The sequence below is a fragment of the Chanodichthys erythropterus genome, chromosome 11 (assembly GCF_024489055.1).
Source record: "Chanodichthys erythropterus isolate Z2021 chromosome 11, ASM2448905v1, whole genome shotgun sequence".
In the NCBI taxonomy this organism is placed as follows: domain Eukaryota; kingdom Metazoa; phylum Chordata; class Actinopteri; order Cypriniformes; family Xenocyprididae; genus Chanodichthys; species Chanodichthys erythropterus.
This window is the reverse complement of record NC_090231.1, coordinates 52,372,305-52,399,293: the sequence shown is the minus strand read 5'-3', so window position 1 is coordinate 52,399,293 and position 26,989 is coordinate 52,372,305. Positions and strand designations below refer to the sequence as shown.

Sequence of the window (26,989 nt, the reverse complement as noted above, 5' to 3'; positions counted from 1 at the left end):
CGTAACGTCGAACGTGACTGACTGAATGGGAAACCTAATTAAATTTCGAGAAAAAAGTCGAGATAAAATGTTGAGAATAAACTCGTTAAATTACGAGAAAAAAACCTAATTAAATTTCGAGAAAAAAGTCGAGATAAAATGTTGAGAATAAACTTGTCAAATTACGAGAAAAAAACTCGTTAAAATTCGTTAAATTACTTTTTCCTCATAATTTGATGACTTTATTCTCAACATTTTATCTTGACTTTTTTCTCGAAATTTAACAACATTTTTCTCATAATTTAACGAATTTGTTCTCGTAATTTAACAACTTTTTTCTCGTAATTTAATGACTTTATTCTCAACATTTTATCTCGACTTTTTTCTCGAAATTTAACACGTTTTTTCTCGAAATTTAACAACTTTAATCTCGAGATGGTTTTATTTTTTTATTATTGCTTGGCCCTAATCCTCTTCCATACTTTTATGTTCTTTGCGAACAAACGTAAAGTTTCTTGGGGGAACATAAAAGTTTTGCGAGGGAACGCAAAGTTTCTCGGGGAGGATGCAAAACTTTAGCGAGAAAACGCAAAACCTTTTTCCACCACCATGTTCCTTTAGGGGCTCCATACAACGGGAACATGGTCAAGAAAATATATGAGATGGGAGGGAAAAATAATTTTTCCATGCATTTGCATTCTTTCTCAAATGTTTGCATGCCCCTGAGAAACTTTGCATTAGCTATCTTTTGCAAAACTTTTGCGTTCACTCACAAAGCGATCTCAAAAAGCGAACGCAAAATGTTTGCAAGCTAATGCAAAAGCACTGAAATATATTTTCCCATCACCATGTCCCTTTAGGGGCTCTGTAAAAATGTAATCAAATTTAAAATCGTTTATGCATTTATTTTGTAGTTAATCTAATGTGTGGTTTTAAAAAGCCAAAATGTAAGATAAATAATAGTTCCATTCAATGCCAGTATTGACTGGCTTAATGTCGACAATTATAAGTTAAATTTAGGTGTTGCACATTTTCATTTTGTCTCTGACTTTGTATAAAAAAACTAATGAATAAGTCTTAAGTGATATAAAAGTGACAGGTGCCATAAAGCAAAGTGCTCTCCTACTTTCATGTCATGAGACCAGAGATCACATTTCTCCAAATATAGCTCCTGAAGCAGGCCTTGCAGGGCATTCATTCAGATCATTTCACTTTTCCCCAATTATCAAGTATGTCTTACTTAGCTCCTAAAAGTATGATGCAACACAGGTCCAAATTTAGAACAATGTTCACAACTTGCCTTCAGGCGTACTTATTTTAGGCTGTCAAATGATTGATTGATTTTTTTATTTTTTTTGCCCATTCAGAAACGAATCACTTTCTTGCAAATAAAAATTTTGGAAGAAGGACTGAAAAGGATGTAAACAATAACAGAAAATATAATGTCATATACACCTGTAAAAATATATGGATTTATACAATTACATATCTGAAAGGGTCTTATGTTAAATGTAATCTCGCACCTTTATTGAGGGAGAGCAAAGGGGGAGGGTTCAATTGTAACAAAATTATCATAATCACAAATAACCTACAGTAAAGTAACTGGTGGTACTGAATAATAAATAAAATGTATAACTGAATTGAATGATTCAATCTAAGAAAGGTTTTATGAACATTATTCCATTAAAATATCTACTGACTTTTATTTGTCCTGGTAAAAAAAAAAATAGTATCCATATTCTGTAATGATTAAAAATGATTAAAGTTAAGTCTTTACTTACCTTTTTTAAACTGACAAGGAAACTACTATCCTGAAAGATACTTTGAAGGGATTGTGAAAGCAGAGAATAGTGAGAGGTGCAAAAATAATTCAGATCGGAAAGATGGAAGTGAGGGATGTGCATGCAAAAACAAACAAAGAAAACTGAAACAGTAATTTTAATGGCACTGTGGTACATTTTACAAATGTGCACTATGAAGAAAATATCACACAAAGAAATGAACAGAAGACAGCAAAAAAGAACAGATGACAGCAGTCAAACTAAAAATTATTTTTTTTAGAACTATTCCACTTCTTATATCTGTTGTATTTGACATTCTAATTGAACTGATGAAAAAAATATTGAAGCAAACAAAAAAGGCTTAACATAAATTCCTCCCTCAAAAAAAAAATAAACAAGAAAAGAATCAACACAAAGTCTGCTTATCTTCATAAAAGGTAAAAATTAATAACCCTCCAACTATGTACCAGCTGTGAAACGTTGAAATAGTGACATTATTCGACCTACTTGAAAAACTCACATACTGAGTACATTCCTTTCTTCTTTTATAAAGTCTAAAACATTAATTACGACTTAGAAATATAACAATGTTTTTTTCCTCAGAAGGTGAGAGATGATTGAACTTATAAAATAGCCACCATAATACATTCTTTCTCTGTTATACAGTATCTCCTTGCACTGTTAGCTCAGCCAGAAGTTAATACATTGTTTACTTGCGTATTCCAAATATCATTAAACTGTTCATATATTTATTTCTGTCTGTCCACTGAGGTATTGTGAAATATTTTCATATACTCATATGCTTGTGTGAAAATTGATACTGCAAATCCCTTTGGAAACCATGTTAAGCTACATTTTAAATATATATATATATATATATATATATATATATATATATATATATATATATATATATATATATATATATATATATATATATATATATATAAGTTGGTTTTAAAAGAATTACATCCTGAAGTTCTATTGCAAATCAGTCACTCAGTAGCCCTCATAACAGACCATTTTGCCTATCTTTCTTTTTTCACCTGCCATCAATTTTTCCATCATTAAACATTCACGTCTCTCATCTCAACCTCAATAAACACTGATTCCCTTTGACCAAAATGATGTCTAAAACATTTAGTTATTTTTGAGCTAAGTACAAGAGCTTTTTACCTGTAGCAAGCCAGGCCTATAAAATATCAGCAAATAGCAGAGCATTATTCTATAAACATCATGTGATGTCATTTTGAAATGTCTATGCCCTCTTCTTTGTTACTCATTTGGCAGATCTTAAACGTAATTTGTAACAAACAACATTTCGCTCTGGAAGTTTTACGTATATGCTCAACAAAGGTATCTGCATCTTAGCTTAGTTGTCTTAAGGTAACAACACTGGGGGAAAAATCACTATTTTTCAGCAGTGCTTGGCTTCCACACCTGGGCCGCACTCTTCTTGGCTGAAAATTTGGGCTTTGGAGCAGCAATAATACTGCCTCCTGAGGCAGAGTCAGCCCTTGCTGCTACTGGGAAAGATGGCACAACATAAGAACTAGGGGGTGGTTGGTAGGTCAGTGCAGGTCCAGCTTGATATACTGGATTAGGACCTGCCTGATAGGAGGGTGGGGAGGGCTGTTGGTAGGGAGGACTTGGTGCTTGTTGGTAAGGATTTAAAGGAGGTTGTTGGTAAGTTTGTTGGGGGTTGTATTCTTGCTGAAATGGGACTTGATGAGGGTGTTGTTGATAAGCATTTAGGACAGGCTGATATGTATCAGGAGGGACTTGGTGGTAAAGGCCTTCATGCATAGGTGACTGACCAGCCATTCCATAGGGTTGCTGGGCCTGTTGTGGCATAAAACCATAAGGAGGAGGACCTTGGTTATATGTCATTTGCTGGTTTTGATTTGGAGCACCTAGTGCTTGGGCTTGAATTTGGGCCTGGGCCTGAGCCTGGGCTTCAGCTGCTTTCTGGGCAGCTAGCTTTTCAGCTGCCTCCTTTTCTGCAGCAAGTTTCTCTGCTGCTGGGCCATAGGTGAAAAGAGAGGATTTCAGCTGATAGGGCTGATGTTTCATGACATCAAGAACATGAAGAGGTTTTGGGGCAGGTTTTCCCTTCTCTTTGCTTTTGTTCTTGTTTGTTGTTGAAGGGCTAGAGGGGGGAGGCTGCTTGATAGCACCTGGTGGATATGACGGTGAATGAATTGGATTATATGCCAAAGGCGGGGGAGCCCGGCAATTGGGTGAATATTTCCAGGAATTTGGCAAAGAAGGAGTAGGTGAAGATGGTCTTGCCTTATTTGACTGCACTGTGGTAGAATCCACAATGTACTTCTCCATTCTGGATTGCCTCTTGGCGAAAAGTTCAGCTCCTTTCCCTCTCAAGGCTGGCATCTCGAAAGCTGATCCATAACCAGATGGTGACATAGTACTACTTGTTGGAACAGGGGACGGTACCTTTGTCCCAGTGGTATATGAGTTCATTCGTCGTGGAGGAGTGGGCTGTGTGGTCTGTGATGGACTCCATGGCTTGATTGGTTGGGGAGGCAACTTCTGGGTTGCAGTTTGGGCTGTGTTTCCAACTGAACCTTCCTGGTGTTGGGGTGCCCAAGCATTTACAGCTGGTTGAGACTGAGATTGTGGTGGTACCCATTGGCTCACAGGTGGTGGTGATACCTGCTGTTGGGGTTTCGGTACCCATGGAGGATGCGCCTGAGGCTGAGTTGGTGGCAATGGCTGAGCCCAGGGAGGCTGAATTTGATTCTGTTCAGGTGTCCAAGTGTTCATTACTTGTTGAGGATGTTGTTGAGAAGCAGGTTCTTGTCCCCACTGTGGATGTGGTTGGGACTGGGCTGGCATTGGTGGCCAAGGATTCATGGGTTGCTGCACTGGTGCTGTGGGCTGAGGTGGTGGTTGAGTCTGTTGAGCCCATGGAGGCTGAGCTTGAACTGGACTCTGTGGTTGAGTCCACACATTTGCAGATGGCTGTGTTGGCTCTTGCTGTTTGGCCTGAGAGACCCAAGGTGGTTGGGGCTGTGACTGCCTTTGAGGTTGAGACCAAGAAGGTTGTGGCTGTTGCTGAGGGGGTGATGCCCAATGTGGCACTAACTGGGATTCTTGGAACTGTTGTTGTTGGGTCCAGGGTGGCTGTTCCTGAGCTTGATTTTGATCTTGATGCCAAACATTAATAGGTGGTTGTGCTGGCTCATGGGGCTGAGACCATGGGGCTTGTGGTGTTGACTGATTTGGACTTGGTACCCAAGAATTGATTTGGGACTGAGGCTGTGGTTGATGCTTGGTTGGGGGTGAAGTTTGAGACTGTGTTACCCAAGAAGGCTGGGACTGTGTTTTAGAAGGCACTTGCAATTGTACTTCTAAAGGACCCTGAGACTGTGTCATCCATTGTGGCTGTGTTTGAGACTGGTTTTGAGATGGGACTTGCAATTGGACCTCATTTGGACCCCAAGTACTTACAGGAAGCTGCTGATGACCTTGAGTTGGAGCTGGATCCCATGATCTGGCAGATGGATCTGACTGCGTAACAGGTGGTGCAACAGGATGAGCAGAATTCATTTGGAGCTGGGGTTGTTTCTCATTCCAGGTTTCTGGTTGCTGGTTCAGTTCCATCTGAGGATCTGGATGTTTCCATGCATTACTTGGAGCAAGATGTTCAGGAGAATGTTGAACATTTTGGGATTCAGGGGCCACTGAAGGTCCTACTTCAGACATGGTTGGGGCCCCTGTGGCAGGGGCAGGAGCAGCTTCAACCTTGGTGACTGGAGCTTCAGCAGGTTTTGGGACACTGTTTGCGGTTTGCTGTGGTATGGGTTGGTCAGTAGTTTCCTCTTGAATTGACCATGGGGGAGAAGCGGGGTTAATGTGAGGTTTAGGAGCTACTGGTGGTGGAATTTTGTGTTTCATCTTAGGAGACTGAAGAAAGTTGCAGGCTTCAGCTCCTAAGCTTAAATAATCTTCTTCTGGGCAAGACTCAACACCTGCCTTCTTGTCATTCCTGTTGAGGAGATTCAACAGAGCAGGATTAGGTGAAACCTTTGGAGACTCTTTGAAAGTGAACATAGGTTTACTGGCACTCCTCCTCTTTGTATCTTGCAAGATACCAGTCTTGATAGCAGGCACAGATATACGCTCATCACGGGAAGCAATCTGTTCACCTTGTCCCAATGAATACCCAGATTGTTCTTGATTATCTGCACTTAAGGCAGAGGAAAATGGAGCGGCCACTCTATTTTGAATTGAAAATGGTTTGGCACTTCTGTTTGTGACTGATGGCTGTATTTCGTTCTGCACTTGCTGATCGAACATGCCATTCATATGATGTGAATACTGTTGCACTTGCTGCTGTTGGAAGTGTTGTTGCGGATTATATGTTTGGATGTTTTGATACATTTTTTGTTGCTGGTAGTCTTGCTGTTGTTGGTACGGTTGTTGCTGTTGCTGGTATTGTAGCTGCTGCTGGTAGTCTTGATACTGCTGCTGCTGCTGCTGCTGTTGTTGATAGTACTGATCTTGGTACTGATGATGTTGTTGCTGTTGTTGTTTTTGTGCAGATATGCTGTGTAGATTTACATCCATGTAATTTTGTGTTTCTTGCGCATGCATATAAGTGATTTCCTCCATGTTTTGGTATGTTTGATGTGTCTCAGGGTCCTGGATCGCTTCAACAGGGATCCCCTTACGTCTCATCTCTTCATGTTCAGCTACTATCTCATCCATGCGCTGTCTGCGCTGGGCAAACATGAGGGCTCCTTTCCCCTTGGTCTCAGGTAGTGCTTCCATATCCTGCTTGTTGTCAAGCTTGCGCTCTATCTCAAGTAATCCGGTATCCCAATCAAAGCTCACAATGCTTTTCTGAACTGAGGCATTGGTAAAGAAATCTTCATCAATTTCTGTTTCACTTGTGGCTAGAACAGTGAACTCAACAGCGTGCTCCTCCTTGTCGTCTTCGTCGTCCTTATAATCTGGCTCGTCCTCACCAGTACCGTAGCTTACGAGTGTATACTTCTTGGCCCTCTGTCTATGCTTCTTAAACATCAACACCCCCTTGTTATTAGGGTTGGGGGCAGGGGCAGACAGCAGGAGAGCAATGCGCTTGCATTTGGACTTGGCCTCTTTCACCTGCTTCTCTGAAAGGCTCTCACTTCGCCGGAGCCCTAAGAATGACACAAAAAAGCACGAGTTTAGGGTATGGGGCAGGTGAGGTCATAAAAGAGGGATATTACACATGGTTGGTCCTGGTGGCCTAATTCACTGAACGTGTAAGAAGCATATAAATAGCCCTGTTATGTGAGCAGCCAACAAGTAATTTCATATGAGAATTCTTGAACTGGGAAAATACAAGTATTGATTCAGAACCATGTAGCTAACTAATTTTTTATCTAATGTGAAACCAAATAAATAACTGTTTTTTAAAATAAATACATGGGCATATATGCAATTGAGATTTTGTTTAAAATGAAACAAATTATGACAATGTGTATCAACATGTGTATCAAAATGTATTTTAAAAGAGTTTTGGCTTCTCCACTAATCAAATGATAAATCCAAGATTTAATAGGTGTTAAATAGAATTTACGGATCCCCTGACCCACATTATTCCCAATGACCCTATAAGTAATTTTCCAAACAGAGATATGACAACACCCTCACCAATTAACTAAATCTCTGATCCATGTATAACAGCCAGACATTAACATAAGCCATTTACAACTGTGAATGTGTCTAGAGCACGTTAGTGAGGCTGAGCCAATAGGAAATCCAGCAGAGAAAAAAGAGAGAGAGTAAAAATAGCCCTGGGGCACTGTGTGGGCTTGCTAGTGCCAGAGTGCTAATACAAGCCCATATGTGTAACTCCAAAAGCTGTAAAAAAACAAAACAAAAAAAAAACAACCTGCCCTGTTATAGTCAGTATACGTACAAGTACTATAAAGCCCCTTATTCCCACCAGACTATGTCAGTCCTTTCAAAATAGGTTTGGCTAAAACCTGACACATTTCTGATTCTTGTCTTTCCAATCTCAAGGTGGAGATAGCAATAGATGAGTGCTCCTTCCTTTTCAGTGCTGCTAAGATGGCCAGTTTTAAGGATCGGGTAACAGGCCAGAGTCACACATGCTGATGTCTGTCAAATGGCACTTCTGCAAGCATCATTAGCATACCCATGTTTTATTCTTAACTTTACCAGTCATGTCACCCTGCAAGCCCCCACCCATCACTGCTACAGTGAATCATTGCCATGTTCTTGTTCTATCTATCTATCTATCTATCTATCTATCTATCTATCTATCTATCTATCTATCTATCTATCTATCTATCTATCTATCTATCTATCTATCTATCTATCTATCTATCTATCTATCTATCTATCTATCTATCAAAAGAATTAATATTAAAAGTATTACTAAACCTTTATGTATGCTCTTGCTCAAAAATCACTGAAAGTATGCGTAATACAGATCATAATACAGTAACACATAAAGTGATAGTAAATAGGGGTTAAAAATAAACATACAAACTGGGCATGAATTATGTTCACCTTTTTTTAAACCATAACTTTAGAAATTACAAGCACAGCTGACTCCATCCGTTCATTGATGCTATATCTACAACCTAAGCATTTAAAATAACAAATTATTGCTATTCTTGCAAACAGATAACATATCACACTATAAGAAGCAACATACTGAAAATCAGATGTTACTTACTGGCGTGCCTTGCCCGGTGCTTGTTGGGCTGATTGACCTCCTTCTCCGATTCAGAGTCCCACTCCTCTGAGGGAAGTCCAAAGGACACAGAAGAGGAGGTGGGAGCTTCTTCAATGTGCCCTCCTTCTTCCCCACCAGAATCCAACCGTTCACTGGCCTCAACCCCCTCCTTTCCAGAACTGCTTCCAGATAACTGGTGCACTGTCACCTCCACCTGTCTTGGTTTGCTAACCAACACACCCCACTGACCAAGGGGTTGCCGGTCTCGTCGGGGTATATATATAGGTCTATCTGAAGAAAATGCGGTGGTGGTATAGTTGATGCTCTCATCCGTCTTTCCATGATGGATGTGTCCCACAAGTCCACAAGCACTGCCTAATGCAGTACAATCTGGCTCTTCCAGGGTGGTCTTGGAGAGCGAGAGCTGCAATTCGACCACAGATCCTGGGGTTACATCCAAACTGGTGTCTCCACCACCCTGGGCACAGGTGCCTCTACCTTTATTCCTAGAAGCAGGTATTTGAACTTGCGTCCGGACCAATCGTGTCCCCACAGGACACTCTCCATCGCTGTCTGTTTCCCCATAATATGCTTCATCCTGGGACTCAGAGACGTATAGTTCCTGGGGGCCATGAAGCCTGGATGGAGAAGGGATCTGAAAAGTGGTACTAACCACTTCAAAGCTCTCTTGAGGTTGACTACAGCATCTACAGAGAAGAGATTATAGTGATTTTGTAGTACACAGTGGGTGATTTAGTCTGGTATTTCAAAGGTCAAGACAGTCATAAACAAGACATTTCATTAACTATACTATAAAATGCAAATAACTATACAATTTACTGCATCACAATATGTAAGTTACATCAGGTCTAGTATGAGATGAGGCTTAAATATTCCATTAACCTTAAATGCTTCTAGTATGAAATGAAAATAGCTATCTTTTATCTTTTTCGCTAGACTAAAAATCTCTTATCACAGAAATAAAAGATGTAATACATTGAAACAAGTAAAGAATCAACCAAGGAACATTTGTCCAAGCAATAAAATACCTTTTGACAAGCAGCTGTAGACAGTCAGCAGAGGCCTCAGTGAAATCAATAGCTTCTGAAAGACTGAGGTTAGAGCAAGGCTTTCCATTCAATGACACCAGTTCATCATTCTCACACAATCCAGCTAGGGCAGCGGGACTACCATCCTCTATCTAGAAGAAAGATAATGATCACACACTTGTTAAAGGGCAGCTTTACTATATAACTAAATAATTTAACATAAAACAAAGGGTATATAGACATTGCAATGCACACAAAAAGTGCTTTTAGAATGTTATTTGAGTACAGACATCATTTCTTGAGAAGGGTTTAATTAAACCTTATGTTATGGAGAAAAAAATGTCCCCACAAAGATGGCAATATCTGAAATCCTCGTCGGGATATTTTTTATAAATCATACTGTGATTTTTAATTTTTTATCTAAAAAAATTCTATGATGGTTTAGTGTTAGGGGATCGAATATACAGTTCAGAGTATAAAAATCATGATGTCTATTTAAAGTCTCCATAAAACATGAAAACCCAACATATGTGTGTGTGTGTGTGTGTGTGTTTGTAAAACAATGTGCACCCTAAATTCATAAACAATGTGACATGTGTAATACTGTACAATTTGGATGAAATAAAGAACTATAACTCCATCCTTGGTTCATAGACAGTGTATCTTAATTTAGACCAAGAGCCTCTAATTTACGCATCACAACAGCTGCATGTCAAATGACCAAACAGTGCTACTGGCCAAAACAGGTCTATGACCCATAAGCCTTGCAAAGAGAAGCAGAGACACTTCAGCATAAGATTTAATATCAGTCATTTGTAACTTCAAGTTTATCACAAATCAGTTCTCAGCTATAAGGTCAAGTCATAAAGCAGAGTAATTGTTCGTCTAAGATTGCTTGATTTAGCACATGGCATTATTAAATCGTTTATGCAATGACACAAGATACAAGCTGAAATTCTATATTACTCTATATTAAACTTCAAATAAAATCTTTAAAATTTACTTGGATGGATGATCTGAGTAAAAAAAGTAACAGAGTAATTCAGTCCTAAGATGACCTTGTTTATTCAGACATTTGTATTACAAGTCATTCCCAAGTATAATGGCAGCATTATGAAAACAAATCTATTAATAATGACCATCTGCCAGTGATAAATACTGTCACCTAAAATAAACTTCTTAAATAAATCACATAATATCCTGAAACTACAGATGTCATGCCATGCCTTCTGAGGTCATCATTTATACTGAGCAATTTCAATCAGGAATTGTGAGATTAGTTCTTTAAAACTTCAGTGATATCACAACTCACCAAGCATGCACACACAGCTGCTCAGGCCAGACAAAACAAACAAACAAAAAAACACACATTTGCATATTTCATTTCAGGTTCATACAACAGAAAAGGGTGATTGAAGCATTGTTTGATTTGATAAGGATGCTTAAGTTAAGCTATAGTATTTTAAGTCACCATGAAATCAAAAATGACAATTTTTTTTTTTTTAATGTAATTTTGCAGTATTTATTATAAATGATTTATCCGGGCACATCATTAATATTATATTTTAATTCACGTGCTCTTAATATTTAAAGAAAATAACTTCCCCTCCCTCTTGCAGCGACTTCTCTTCTTTGATGATGTGTTTACTGCCGTGAGACGGGACAACCTACATGAGATCCACCAATAGCAAACCACAACCATTCAATCAATTCCCCATGGACAAAATCAAATCCTGCCCAATACTGTAAAAATATTTTTTATGATTTATCACTACATTTTTTCTTTTGTCAAATCAACTTAAATAATTAATGTGGTTCAGATAACATCATATTTTGAGTTTCTTTTAATTAAACTAATTGCCTTCATTGTATTAACTCAAATTTTTAATTTCAATGAACTCAAAATTTTAAGGTAACCAGGTAGTTCACAATTCTTTTTTACAGTGTACATTTTTTCTTGTCCGAGAAGCCGTTTCACTCGGATATACAGCTCTGGAAAAAATTAAGAGACCACTCCAAGTTCAGATATCAATGTTAAGTGGTCTCTTATTTTTTCCCAGAGCTGTACATCAGAACAGGGAAGAAAAGACTATCGTAACTTCCATTTCATGACGACTTTTAGGTTATATATATATTCTTGTCAGCTTATTGTGCTGTAGAAAGGTTCCCAATGATGTCACTTCCTGGGTTTCATGATTTATTTAGTTTTTTTCTTTCTTTTTTCTTTTTTAGATCAAATTGTTTTATGAAAGAAAACCATGAAAATATAAAGGTGAGTTATGTTTTACTTTTTGTTAATTTGTTGGTTTAGTTGGCATCAACTGCATTTACAGTAGGTGATTTACTGTAATTGATATCTGGCAACAGTTGGCTATGTTGTTTTTCACAGGCGAGCAATTCGGTCAGAGTCCCTCTCCTAAATCTCAGCTTTTCAAGCTCATGAAATTAAACCGAACATTTGATTTTATCATGACAATAAACTGTGTTACACGTAGATGATAAGGCAGTTTACATTAATGATAAGTACTATCTTATATGGGACACACACAGGGGCGGAGCCAGGGGGTGGCCAGGGGTGGCCGTGGCCACCCTTGGCCTAAGCTTGGCCACCCCGCTCACAGCTGCTGTTTTTGTCTACTTTTTTTTTTTTTTTTTTGACAAATATTGCGTTTATTTAAACACAGAACCGTCTCTTTAAGACCAAAAAAACGGGAGACTTTTCAAACGCGCAACGCGCGCGGAAATGATACAGGTGCCGAATGAGCTTCAGCAGAACAAGTGAACGGCGAACATTATATATAGCTTACGTAAATGTTTCTCAACTGGTGGGTTGCAAGACCGCGCACTTTTCAATCACGCGCAAATACGGCGCGCTGTATAGGCCTATTACTCACTATAAATAAAGCACAAAAGAAACTACGAGCATGCAACGTAATAGTTCTGTCGTCTATTTAGTCATGATATAACCAAAAAGGCGATTAAAGCTGCGTTAAAACTGCATGCATGTAGGCCTATTTGAGGTATACAGTATATAGGCCTATGCGTCACATGAAATATTCTAATATTCTGCTATGTGAGATCACAGTATGGCACAAAATATGTAATTTTTTAATGCATAAATAAATGTGAGAACTGTGCATTTGTACTAGAATTGTCCTAATTTTGCAAACAAACAAAAATGTATCACATTTACATTCTGGCATTTATGTGCTGTTGACTTCTGCATCAGCAATATGGGAATTCAAAAGAGAATATTTTTTCCCCCTTTGTACTGAGTTTAGGTATGACAGAACTGTTGCAATTATTTATTTTGACAATATAGAAAGTTAAACATTTAGTGTTTACTTTTTTGGTTAGTTTTTGAAACAGACACACAGAATTGTAGAAGTTCATTGATTATTCATAAAATTCAATGAAGGTTGAATAATCTTTGAACTACAGTATGTAGTTAGGCCTATCTGTCTCATCCATGAAGATGCAACAATGGAGAACAAGCCATTGGGGGTTTTGAGAACCTAAACTGACAGAACAAGGTAAAATTTAGCTATAGTGTGAGCCCCTTTATTAACATGCCTGCAGGTGAGGAATGATTAAAAAAAAAGGTCAAATTCACTCGGCATTCCATGATCTAATTCACTATCTCAATTACAATTAAGAACAAATTAACTGTATTCAGTTGTGTAGGCACAGTCCAGTACATTATATTCAGACTAATTTTTATGTTGAAATAATGAAGATTTCTGTGCCACCCCGGACTCGTTGCTGGCCCCTGCCTGGCCACCCCTGTGAAAAAGTCCTGGCTCCGCCACTGGACACACACACTCTTGGATGCATCAGTAAACAGATGGAACTATTGCAATAATAACTTTTGGTAGGATTGCATTATTAAAAAGCATATTTAAAAACACCGTAACATGCTCGACAATGCTTATTTGCAAGGCCTACTGTCTTTGGAAGACAATATATTTCCTATTAATCAACACTAGAGGGCAGTGTGCAGTCAACAAAGACAACGCAAATATTATTCTCAGATGAAAAGTAAACTGGAGTAGTGACATATTAACATATCTGAGACTCACAAACCTGTCATGATAATTGTGAGTATAAGTGATCTGCTGAAAGGTTCTGTCTCCAGTGGTTTCTTAATATTTAGACTATATTGTATGCATATTAATATATGTCCAAACAGCACAACACTGCCACAGAGAGGAGCATTTTTCATATTCAACAACATACAGCTGGCCCTCTGTAGCTTTACAACACATTATGGTGTAAATATTGAAAACCTCACACACTCATATTTCCTATGCAAATTCATTAATGATGTGGCCTAAAAATACAGCTGCTCAATCATAATATATTGCACACAAACAATCCTCAAAAATAGCAAAGCCTTTTAAAGCCATTGGCATGATGCCCAGTTTAAATGTGAAGGTTCTTTAATTGAATAAAAGAATGGTGCTGTTGGATTGTTATGAAGCTGTAGGGAAGAAGGAACAGCTCTGGACACCGTATAAGGGCTTTTCAGAGGGACAGAGTCTATTTAATCACTGCTCAAATGGACAAGAATACAGCACTTCTTATCCAAAAAAGGAGGGGAATAAAGAACCATCTAGCAATTGTACTTGTGACATTAAAGAAGTACAATTATTTTGATGTGTTGACTAACATACTAAAGCACATGTAAAGTATTGATCATAATTTTAATTGTAGTGTGTTATTTGACATTACATTTAAAGTTGATATATTTTGAATTTTAACTTCATAATTACAAATGTGTCCTGTCCTGTCCCTGCAGCTGAAAAACATCCCCACAGCATGATGCTGCCACCACCATGCTTCACTGTTGGGACTGTATTGAACAGGTGATGAGCAGTGCCTGGTTTTCTCCACACATACCGCTTATAATTAAGGCCAAAAAGTTCTATCTTGGTCTCATCAGACCAGAGAATCTTATTTCTCACCATCTTGGAGTCCTTCAGGTGTTTTTTAGCAAACTCCATGCAGGCTTTCATGTGTTGCACTGAGGAGAGGCTTCCGTCAGGCCACTCTGCCATAAAGCCCCGACTGGTGGAGGGTTGCAGTGCTGGTTGACTTTCTTTTCCCGACTGCATCTCTGGAGCTCAGCCACAGTGATCTTTGGGTTCTTCTTTACCTCTCTCACCAAGGCTCTTCTCCCCCGATAGCTCAGTTTGGCTGGACAGCCAGCTCTAGGAAGGGTTCTGGTCGTCCCAAACGTCTTCCATTTAAGGATTATGGAGGACACTGTGCTCTTAGGATTTTTTTGTAACCTTGTCCAGATCTGTGCCTTGCCACAATTCTGTCTCTGAGCTCTTCAGGCAGATCCTTTGACCTCATGATTCTCATTTGCTCTGACATGCACTGTGTGTGGCTTTCCTAATCAAGTCCAATCAGTATAATCAAACACAACTGGACTCAAATGAAGGTGTAGAACCATCTCAAGGATGATCCGAAGAAATGGACAGCACCTGAGTTAAATATATGAGTGTCACAGCAAAGGGTCTGAATACTTAGGAGCATGTGATATTTCAGTATTTATTTTTTAATAAATCTGCAAAAATGTCAACAATTCTGTGTTTTTCTGTCAATATGGGGTGCTGTGTGTACATTAATGAGGAAAAAATGAACTTAAATGATTTTAGCAAATGGCTGCAATATAACAAAGAGTGAAAAATTTAAGGGGATCTGAATACTTTCTGTACCCATTGTATATCATCTGCGCAAGGCGTAGGACCATAAAATATTCATACAATTTTTATATTCGGTCCAAATGAAATAATATGATGTCCTACCTGCCTGTCAGCGTATATTTTTACATACCCTCGAGCACCCTGTTTGTCCAGACATCATACGTCATAAGCGCATTTCATGCTATGCAGAGTTTATACAGATTACAGACAGACCTCAGTCATAGATCACCACAAACAAACAGCAGACACCTTTTACTGTTCCTCCAAAACAACAAGCTGCGTTCACACCATAACTACCGTAATTAAGATATAAGAGAACAGGAGCTGTTCAGTCAGACTCAAAATTATGCGTTCCATGTCAAAAGTATCAACACCGTAATGAATCTGCAGCAGTCAGGTACAAGCTCTCTAAGTTGTTTACATTCAATATTATTGTAATGTTATGTGTTTTGAGACATGAGCTAGTTAAACGCCGTCTCATGTGATGCTTTGCAGAGAGCAGCTGTGTGTGCTTTCATGTTCATGTGGTTTGAAGGAGGCGTGGATTTGGACAGCGATTTGGAGGGTGGGTGGGATCATATGCTTTCAATGCTAGCAGGCTAACGTTAGCATTTCCCAGATCACCTACTGCACCTTTAAGTGTGCTAAGATACACAGTCATGAAAATGAACTCTCTTTAACCCCTAGCGCTCTTTTTTATTGTCATTTTTTCCCATGACATATTTTAGTAATCATCATTAATTAAAATTTTTAAATTATCATTTAAAAGCTTAAACAGTCAGAATTTATCCTGTGAAAACCGTTTTGAAATTGGACATTGTGTTACCATGGAAACGCTACTTTAAATCCTTTTAGCGGGCTCCTCCCCTAGTAGGCAGTGTCATGTATCATATTTCAAAATTTTGTTTTAACTATTTTATAATTAAATTTTTTCTAATCTTGATAAAACACATATCGTCGGAAAGCTCTGAGACTCCATATTTGACGACTTTTTTTTGTGATAGAAGTGATATTGTGACAGAAATGTATTAATTTGTTACAGGAGAATGCGTCAAAAGAAAAAAAAGGGAAAAAAATTCAAAAAAAAAAAAAAGAAATTCAATGGAATGTGGGTATTTTTGGTATTACACCTAAACAAAATCTCAGGAATTTTTTTGATATCAACTTCAATTTTGGAACACAACTTGGTTAGACATCTCTCAATTGCAAGTTTTAAAGTCAGATGAATTTTAAGATGTAAACTTGCAATTGTGAGAAAATGTCAGAACTGGACTTTATAACTCTCAACTGTGATTTTTAATGTCAGAATTGCAAGATGTTAACTCGCAATTGTGAGATAAAAAGTTGAAATTACCTTTTGTTTTTTTATTCCGTGGCAGAAACAAGCTTCCATATGATACAGTTGCAGTACAAACTAAGAGAGTATAATGAGACAAAATGTTATTTATCAAAATTGTTATTCATGCAAGTGAAATGGGTGAGTGTGTAAAGCAGTAAATCTTGAAAAACTGCTGCTTCAAAGAAACCATAGGCATTCTTTATTCAACACTCTGATTTTCATTCATTTGAAAGCAAGGCCGATTGCATTATAGTGCATTTGTTACTTGGACATTGTAATCAAACTTTGTGTGGCACAAAAAAGTAAATTTTTAAATGTAACATTTGGAAGAGAAAGTCAAAAGCACAATTGGTTTTGTTCCCATATACCCATACTGAGTAAACACAGAATGCTGGAAAGTTCCCATGCCTCTCAGCTACTTCTGTCTCCCACAGCTTACAGCAATTATCTTTCAGTGTTTCCAACAGACATTTCAGGTAAAATGAACCATGGTGGTCCACAGACTGTCAGGTTCCCATTGTTAAATCCACATTAGCTGGACATTTTAATATACTTGTGCTGCAAGAGTAAGTTGGGTAGCAGTTTACCGCAGCACACAGGAGTGAATCCAGCTGTAATGTTGATAGCTAAATGACTTAAGGTTAAACATTACTCTTTACAGAGTTCTGAAAGCCTTCCAACAGTTCATTGTGAAAATATTTATGTATGTTCACGTTCAAAAGAGACTGTATCAATCTGTACTTATAATGAACTCACATTGGGCCTCTTTTTAGCTCCCTTACATATGCCAAAAGATCCATGATGTGCTCTAATTGCAAGACAAAAAAAAAAAAAAAAGCGTACCATTTGCAAACTAAACATTTTTACCATTGTAAGACAATGCGGTACAACATAACATATTTATGAAGCACGCAAATGATGAACTACAGCAGATGTTTATTATTTGTGTTGTATATTACATTGCTTTAACTCATCAAAATAAGTTACTAAATAAGTTAATAAAAAGTTATACAAGATTCAGGTCAGTTTAATGTAATTTAAGTTGAAATGACTTAAACATCCAAGTTGATTGTACTTAAAAATGTAATGATAATATTAACAAAGCAAAAAGGTTACTTAAGTACACTTTTTAAAGGTGCACTTCTGTAATAATCTCAAATTTAAGTTTTGCTTTAAAGTACATATTAAATCATTATGGTTTAATAATCTTTTGTTGCTCTTTAAAGAAGTACACTTGATGTGTTGACTAATACTAAAGCACATGTAAAGTTAATATATTTTAAATGTGCTAAATTGCAACTTCATTACAAATGTGTAATTGCAAATATATTTAAATACATTAATAAGTTTCAATATAAATTACATTTAAATATATTTTAGCTTACCATAAATGCTTGTCAATTCATTCAGCAGTTCACTTTAACCATATTTTAAGACAATACACGTAATTATGAAATTACACAAATACGTATTTAAGTCCTTTAAGCACTTAAAGCACTCTAAACTTCAGCTAATTGCTTTTAATATAAATGTAAACTCTAAAACATTTTCATTTAATTACAATTAACATGCAGTTAAGTGTCAGGAAAACATTACACTCAGTTTGCACTTAAGTATTCTTTTAAAGAATATTTTTCCATAAGAAGTAGTCTTTTTAAACGTATGCTAAAGTGTACTTCTTTTTTACAAGGGTATGGAAATGACTATTGACACACAAAGGGCATAAAATATTTTATACTCAGTTTCATGTTAGGCATGAACACAATTATGTATCATGCTGAACATCCGTCTATCATGAACAGTATTTATCAGCTTCATGTTATGTACGTTTTTAGGCATGTTTCTCTACAGAGTTTGTTTTTACATGAGTAAAGTAAAAGTTATGTCTTCCAGATGACTTAGAGGAGCATGGGGTCACTCCACAAAGATGGTACGTATCTGTGAGAGCGTTCAGCTCAATCTCTCTCAAATATTTGACTGCTCAGCTAAAAGTGCGAGCTCACGATACAGACATATGAGACTCATATGTCTCATGATACAGATGTAACATATTATCTCAGCAACCTCATAGGAAAATCATTGTTATCAGATGCTTCTTTTGAATACATTTTGAATAACAAAGAGACATCAAGTATCAGATATGCTTCTGGATATGTTGTGTATTTTAGAGATTTTAGAGTTGAGAGATTTACTTTTAATTGTATGTTAAAGATGGTGGACAGTTACATTTGACAGTTCTAATCAAGACTGTTCATGAATTCAGAATTGGAATGTAATGGAATACTGGATTAATGTTAATATTAAAACAATTCTCATTTTTTATAATTATGCTGTAAGACTGAAAGAATTTCAAACTGCCACAAAGTAACAAACTAAGAACCAAATACAATTCCATGAATAATCTATGAAATATATTATCAGAGATATTTCCATGTACACCAACATGCCAAGCACAACACTTTGGAGTCATAAGATAACTGTGCATGCAAAAAAAAGAGAGGAAATGAATGATAGAGAACACCATTATGTAGGTCTTTGTATTTTACAGAATCAGCTAATATCCCAGCAAACAAAAATGTGTTCCAAGAACGTTTTGCTGACATTCCCATTAAGTTATGAAAATTATTATTATTATTATTATTTTGGTAATACGAATGTTAAGGGAACATTCCATTTGATCTTTTTGCATACATTATGGTAATGTTACTTTTGAACTTTAAATTCTGAAACAACATTTAAAAGATGAATGCATGAAAAATGTTTAAGAAAAAAAAAAGTTGTATAAATAACTTTTTTTTGGTGCTTACATTTGAGAACATTATTAAAGACCAGATAACTTGAACGAACATTATATTAACAATAATGGAAAAACGTTTGAGAAAACCTTGCCAGAACGTTAGCTACAGTTCTGAGAATGTTCCCTGTTAAACAGTGAAATGTCAGTTTTTTTGAAACTCAATGATGGCAACCTAATGACAGCTACACTGGAATGCATGATTTATGTTTAATGTGAGGGGGAACGGATGTGATAGATGAGCAGGATTTATTAAAACAAGGACCCTATTAATAAAATTTGGAGAAACTAAAATTGGCACAAAAACATTACTCATTAACATGTACATCTTTATCCATCCCAAAGAAGTTGTTGTTTAATCATGCAGTTCTAAAATATATAAATTAAAACGGAGAGACAACAGTCTCACTCGGATTTATGAGCCAAGGCTCTGTGTACACTGCATTTCTCCAGTAGTGTTTTATTTTAAAGTTTCACTTTTAAAATTATTATGACACCAGAAACAGAAGCTTACTTTGTACTTTTATGAGGGTTTAACTTGTGTATAATATCATAATAAACAGTCAAAAGTTTGCTAATTAGGAGTTTGCCAAAGCTAAAGTGTGGGAGTATATACTAAAAACACCCTGTAAGGGGCCATTATAGGGACTGAGACCATACTAATGGCTATTACTGTTTTACTGAATTGTAAAATATGACTTTATTTTGTGAAAAACACTCCATGGAGCTATAAATAAATGAGCTTTTCGGCTGAGAAAGAAATGATTGCTATACTTGTATACTGGCCAGGAACACCGATCATCCAAAATGACCACTAGGTGACCCCAGACTCAAGTTTAGGCAGTTATTATCAATTATTTGTCAGTTTTTCTAGTATACAGTACATTTACCAGGGTTTTTCTTTTGGTATGCTACATATTACCACTTACATTTCTGAAAACAGAGCTGGATTTTAATAAGCAACCTGTGGAAAACATCTATTTGTATTTTATGCAAGAGTAAGTTCCACTCCTCTTATCTAATTGGCTGAGCATTGTTCCAAGAGTGCTGGTATTAAATAAAATAGCACTTGTAACTTCCCAGACAATACTAATATACAGTATATGGATATACTGTAGGTCACAGTCATGCTTAGTTTTCTTGGTAACACTTTGGGGAACACATATTCACTATTAACTATGACTTCTACCTCAATACACTCCTTATTTACTGCTTATTAATAGTTAGTAAGGTAGTTGTTGTAGTGTTTAGGTTTAGGGTAGGATTAAGGGATGTAGAATGTGGTCATGCAGAATAAGGTATTAATTTAATACTTATAAACATTTAATATGCAAGCTAGTAAGCAACTACTTAAAAGTGAGAACTGTTCCCCATACTAAAGTGTTATTGTATTCACTCGTTTAGTCCCTATAATGGCCCTAAGGGTCCGTTTACACGACACCCTTTTTCATCTAAACATTTTAATGCGTTTTGGCTATTCATTTACATGACAACAGCGTTTTGGCAGCCTGAAAATGCAAACTGATGCATTTTCTTTGATGGTGCTCCATGGCTAAAGCTAACATTACACACTGTTGGAGAGATTTATAAAGAATGAAGTTGTGTTTATGAATTATACAGACTGCAAGTGTTTAAAAATGAAAATAGCGACACCTCTTGTCTCTGTGAATACAGTAAGAAACGATGGTAATTTTAACCACATTTAACAGTACATTAGCAACATGCTAACGAAACATTTAGAAAGACAATTTACAAATATCACTAAAAATATCATGTTATCCTGGATCATGTCAGTTATTATTGCTCCATCTGCCATTTTTTGCTATTGTTCTTGCTTGCTTACCTAGTCTGATGATTCAGCTGTGCACAGATTCAGACGTTAATACTGGCTGCCCTTGTGTAATGCCTTGAACATGGGCTGGCATATGCAAATATTGGGGGCGTACATATTAATGATCCCGACTGTTACGTAACATTTGGTGTTATGTTGAGATTCGCCTGTTCGTCAGAGGTCTTTTAAACAAATGAGATTTATATAAGAAGGAGGAGACTCACTATATGTCATTTCCATGTACTGAACTCTTGTTATTCAACTATGCCAAGGTAAATTCAATTTTTAATTCTAGGGCACCTTTAAACAAAACATGGTCAGGTCTTTGATGATGATCATTTTTGGCCCCAAATTTTGATCAATTTTACAGGTAGTCCACTGTAGAGAGTTTTTGGGTATAATATGTCACAGTTTACTTTATTTTGCTATCCTAACTTACATAAATGAACTATAGTGTCCTGCACCCACTAGTAAAAATAGGGCTGTGCAATTAATCACAAACAATCGCAATTTGAGCACCTGCAGTTTCTAAATCGCACAAGACTGCAATTATATTTATTAATTTATTTATATTTTAATTCAGAATATTTTGGAGTATTTTGGATTCAGGAGAGAGGATGTGTCAGAGAGCAAGGTAATTTGCAAGACCTGTGAGATTATTGCAACGAAACAGGGCAATACAACAAACCTGTTCCAGCACTTAAAACAGCGCCATAAAAAAGTTTATGAACAATGCATGTCGACAAAGTCCATCAGAACTAACAAAAGCACACCTCAAAGCCAGCCTGAATGCCATCTCTGTTTATCAAGCTGTTAATACTGTTTTTTAATTGTGAAATGTTTTGTTATGCACTTCTTGTGCACTGAATACATTTAAAATGTAGCATATTTGAAAAAGCAAAAACAATAGCCAAAATTGCAAATAAAATCGCAATTGCAATATTCATTAAAAAAATCGCAATATGATTATTTTGTCCATATTGCACAGCCCTAGGTAAAAATATATCAAAAATGATATCTAGTGTCTGAATAACATTTGGCTTGACTGTATATGAACCTGGTTATTGGGTATTTAAAACATATATTAAGTGGCCTTAACTACTATGTACTTACATCAAAGAATAAGTACAATGTACTTATTGGGTTCATATTGAATTGCAAAACACTTGTGCTACTACTGAGGTGGGATACAGGTAAGGATAGGGAAAGCTTTGGTGGTATGGGTAGGATTAAGGGTAGGGGTAAGGTGTAAGGGTTGGGTCAACAGTGTAATTATAAATGTAATTACAGAAATTAATTACAGATGCAGGTGTTTTTAAAATATAAGTACAATGTAAAAACATGTATGTACACAATAAGTGCATTGTATTAAATGATTAATTTAAATGTAAGTAGTAGTTAAGGCCACTTAATATAAATTAAGTATACTAGTTTGTTTATGTTAAAACTGTGTAATCCAAATACATGGACATTTTAAATGCAATTAAAATACATAATCTTAAATATTAGGCCTACATTTTTTTTGCATGAGCCATGCATGAAAACTGTCGTTTGTTGTTGCTTTAATTCTCTTACTGCAGGATCGCTGCAAGCCATTTCTTTCTCTCACCACTGATCAAGGAGAAATATGAAAAACTCATATTAAATTCTGAATGACAGATATGCAGATATTCAGTACAACAGCACTCCTGCTTTATATTGCTTAAACATTTTGCACTCTGTTTAAATACTGTATTCCAGGGCTTTGAAGATCTTTTACTCTTGTTATGCTGTTAAGTAAGCAAAGCGTTTAAGTATAAACATATGTCTTTGTCTCCACATGCAGGGTCAGAGACTGAGCATTTCCATATATTAATTATATGGAAACATTCAGAATATTCATATATTCTAAGATGACACTCAAAAAAAAAAAAACTTTTACTAATGCTCAGTATCACTAAATCAATGTTTCCTCTACAGTAAAAAAAGAACTAATTCCAGCCTCTCAATCCTAACAGTTAGATTCTTGATATCTATGGGAGTAATGACAGATAGCCTGTACTTGGCCAACAAACTTTGTTAGCTTTGCTGTGACCATATAAGGACCCTTGCTGAAGTCTGGGACAGGCAGAGCTTGCGCAGCACAGATCTCCCTGTAAAATTCAGCTAAAGAAAAACAACTTTGGCAGTGAACATTTATCAAAACAACTGCCGAATTTGAACTCAGCGGGTGGCCACTGAGATATGTTGTCATTATACAAGAATCTGTTTACAACATTGCCCATATCCAACAAAGAGAGTTAACGGTCATTGTTTTGTGTTATTCCTAAATAGGTGAACTACATTTGTATAAAACCTTCATCCATGGCCATACAGTACTCTCAGGACCAGCTTCATGGTTACAATTATCATGCACATATTAACTCAAATGTATATTAAACTCAACGTTATCTAATAGCAAAACTTTCATGCTGTCTGACACCAAATTCAGAAAACTTTCACTCTGCTGAAATAAGCTGCTTAAGCCAGACTAAGTTGGTTTTAGCTAAAATCTCAGTCTGTCCACACTGGTGTTTAACAGTTGGCATCCCAGTCTGGCCAGAAAAAAAAAAAAAAAAAAAATTAAAGCTAAGACCAGAAAACCACCATTGACAGGTCATTGGTGTGCTTTAACATATAGGCTAAATCATCCAATGAGACAAACAGGAGAAAGAGCTATAATACAAGAACAAAATATATGGATATTCATCAGCGTCATCAGGTCTCTGCCAACACGTAGCCTACTAAATACTGAGTAATTGAGAATGAGTCCTCCTCATCATAATAGCAGCCTATAGTCTCACCTCATGCACCTGGAGAGGATGTTGAGGGTCATGAGCGCTCTGGCGGAGTCTGAATCCCCACGGCGCGCCGCCACGCAGCGTCACACACACAAACTCCCCCGTGCCCATCCTCCTGCAGCGGTGCTTCAGTCTGAGAGAAGTCAAGTTTGTTCAGTGCGATATCGGAGGCTGCCTTTGGTGGGTGTAAAGCCACAACAGCTGGAGTCCGGCCCTCTTTTCGGCGTCATTCTTCAGATATCATCCTGAGGAACTGTTCTTGTTGTACGCAGGTTTAACCGACACTAAAAAAGTAACGCACCACAAACAAATGCGTTCACCTAGCTAGTACCTAGCTATATACAAAAACTCTTGTTCAAACTTGTGAAAAATACATTTTAGCGTACTTCTAAAAGGAGTATACATCTTTATATATAATTTCATAATTAGCCTACTTATATTGTCTTTGGTTAATTCACCCAATATCAAGGCTGCGTCCGAAAACTGGAACATTCTGCCGTCGAAGGACACGTTTCAAGGTAGGAAGGCATCAAAGCACGTCCGAATCCAGTGTCCTGAGATACCTTCATCTGATTGATTTTTGAAGGCAGCTAGATGTATCCGTCGCTGCCTTTGACATCCCACAATCCTGTGCTTTCCATTCTGTGACAGTTGAGCAAAAAAAAAAAAAAAAAAAGACGGCGTCCGAAAGTTGAGTTTGCGTGTAAATTTATGTTTTTGGCCAAAACTTTCCACTTTTGATGTCATTTCTAGTGAGAAATTACTACTGTAGTAATTAAATGTTTAGTTGTCACCAAAGCTCGCGCTATTTTGCTGAAGATCATTAAACTATTACGCAGCCTCAGAAGTCTGTCCGAAATCAGTTTCGTGAGGTTCCTTCATTGACAAATTTGTTTGTGGTCATTGCCTGATAAGGCAGCAAGGCATCAAGTCATGCTAGGTGTTCGGATACAGCCGAAAATTCTGTCATTTATTACTCACCCTCATGTCATTCCAAATCCGTAAGAACTTTGTTCATCTTCGGAAAACAAATTAAGATATTTTTGATGAAATCCAAGATCAGTTTTCTGACTTCTCCATAGACCAATAGTATTAAAGGTGCAGTGTGTAAATTTTAGCGATATCTAGCGGTGAGGTTGCGAATTGCAACCAACGGCTCAGCACCATGCTCCAATAAAGATGAAGATGTATTTGTCTGAGACAGCAGAGTAGACAGTCAAGTAATGAGGTTTCTTCTTCTAACAAAGAACAGTCTCTGCTTTTAATAAACTAGACGACTACTACTAGGCTACTATTACTTCTTCTTCGTGCGTAGTCAATGTAGTGATGATGTAAGCTGCCTCTAAAAACACCAACGGACACAGTGACGAAATGTGTACTGTAGAAACATGCCGGCACAAAACGACAACTTGACATGGAGGGGGGACCCACGGTATATGAGATACAGTATGTATGAGAAATGGCTCATTCTAAGGTAATAAATACTTAATGGTTCATATTATTATTATTATATTACATTTCTGTCAATAGATCCTCCCAAATTTTACACATTGCACCTTTAAGGTTGAAACACTGTAGCCACGTGGACTGTTTTAACGATGTCTTTAGCAGCCTACTTTTCTAGGCCTCGACAGTGTTAAATAAATTGCTGTCTGGAGTCAGAGAGCGTCAAAAAATATCTTAATTTGCGATTTGAAGATGAACGAAGGTCTTAGCGGTTTGAAATGACATGAGGGTGAGTAATAAATGAAAGAATTTTCATTTCTGGGTGAACTAACCCTTTAAATTTAACCATAGCACTTGATATATGGCTATATTAAGTGTACAATAAAACATTATTAATAAAACATTATTAAAATGATGTAAAAATTTACTTTAAATTAATGATTTGACATTATTACAATAATTTGACACAAAATGCACTTTTTAAAAGTATACTTAAGTGTGAAACATGAAAGTGCCAGTTCAGTGCCTTTTATTTGATTATCTGCAAGTACAGCTTTTATTTATTTATTTTAAATATACTTTTAAGATCTGAAGTACACTACAAGTGCACAATCGATAGAATTAAGCACACTTTTTCACAAAGGCAGACCCACTCTTAAGTGAAGTTTAGGATGCACAGCTGCTTTATAGTACAAAATGAAGTTGATGAAAAAAAAATAAAAAAAATAAGGCACTAACACAGTTTTTCATGTTTGATACTGTAAAGCTGCTTAATTTTAAGCAATCTATTAAATAAAGTGCTATATGAAGACGTGACGTGACTGGAGTGTGCTAACTCGTGCTAACGTTCCCATCCTGTTATGATCAGATGCTTTTCTTATGCTTTCTATAATAAATGCTTGCTGTTTTCTCATTTTTGTTGTGTTTATTTTGTTACTGAGAAGTAAGTGCACGGCACATATTACATATTCATCTAACCGTCGCTCTCAGCAGTGTGGGCGGCGTCAGATGTTCGATTACAGTATATCGCTGGTCACGCATTTCGAACTTCGTTTTACCCCTAAACGAAGAACTAAAAAGAACTTTTTTTGAAGTATACTGGGGCCTTAAGGTATTCCTTTCAATAACAGCATGTTTCCATTGTGACTGGACATGTCTCACTACACTTTTAGTGAAATCAGTGATTGAAGTCTCATAGCACTAGAGCCAAAGCAGTGTCAGTGTTAATCAAGATGTTCATTAGCAAAATCAGATTAAATCAATCAGAGACACAAGGCCAGAATATTTAACATGCCAAATGCCACTGTTCATATATCAGTGGGAGGCAATAAAGATCAGCGGCAGCGCTAATGTACTTTATATAACTTTAATAATAACTTTATAATTTACAGTATAATAAACTGACAGATCAAGTTGGGCTAAAGCGGCTGAAGACTGAAGGGTCAGGAGCAGTCTATCAAAGACAAACAGAAAGAGAACTGACTTTCTGAAGTCCATTTTTCCATTTCTTATAATATGAGAA

At 36.8% G+C, this 26,989-nt stretch overlaps 1 protein-coding gene across 1 annotated transcript; it reads right to left on the bottom strand.

Moving 5' to 3' along the window:
- Positions 1–441: 441 nt before the first annotated feature.
- LOC137030048 (synaptopodin-2) lies at positions 442–24,161 on the bottom strand. The gene is made up of 4 exons (XM_067400012.1): positions 24,025–24,161; positions 9,528–9,679; positions 8,479–9,185; positions 442–6,928 (listed from the first exon to the last, which is right to left on the bottom strand). The coding sequence occupies exons 1-4, from the start codon at positions 24,130–24,132 to the stop codon at positions 3,171–3,173; spliced, it is 4,725 nt and encodes a 1,574-aa protein (XP_067256113.1). The 5' UTR covers positions 24,133–24,161; the 3' UTR covers positions 442–3,170.
- Between the last annotated feature and the right edge of the window lie 2,828 nt (positions 24,162–26,989).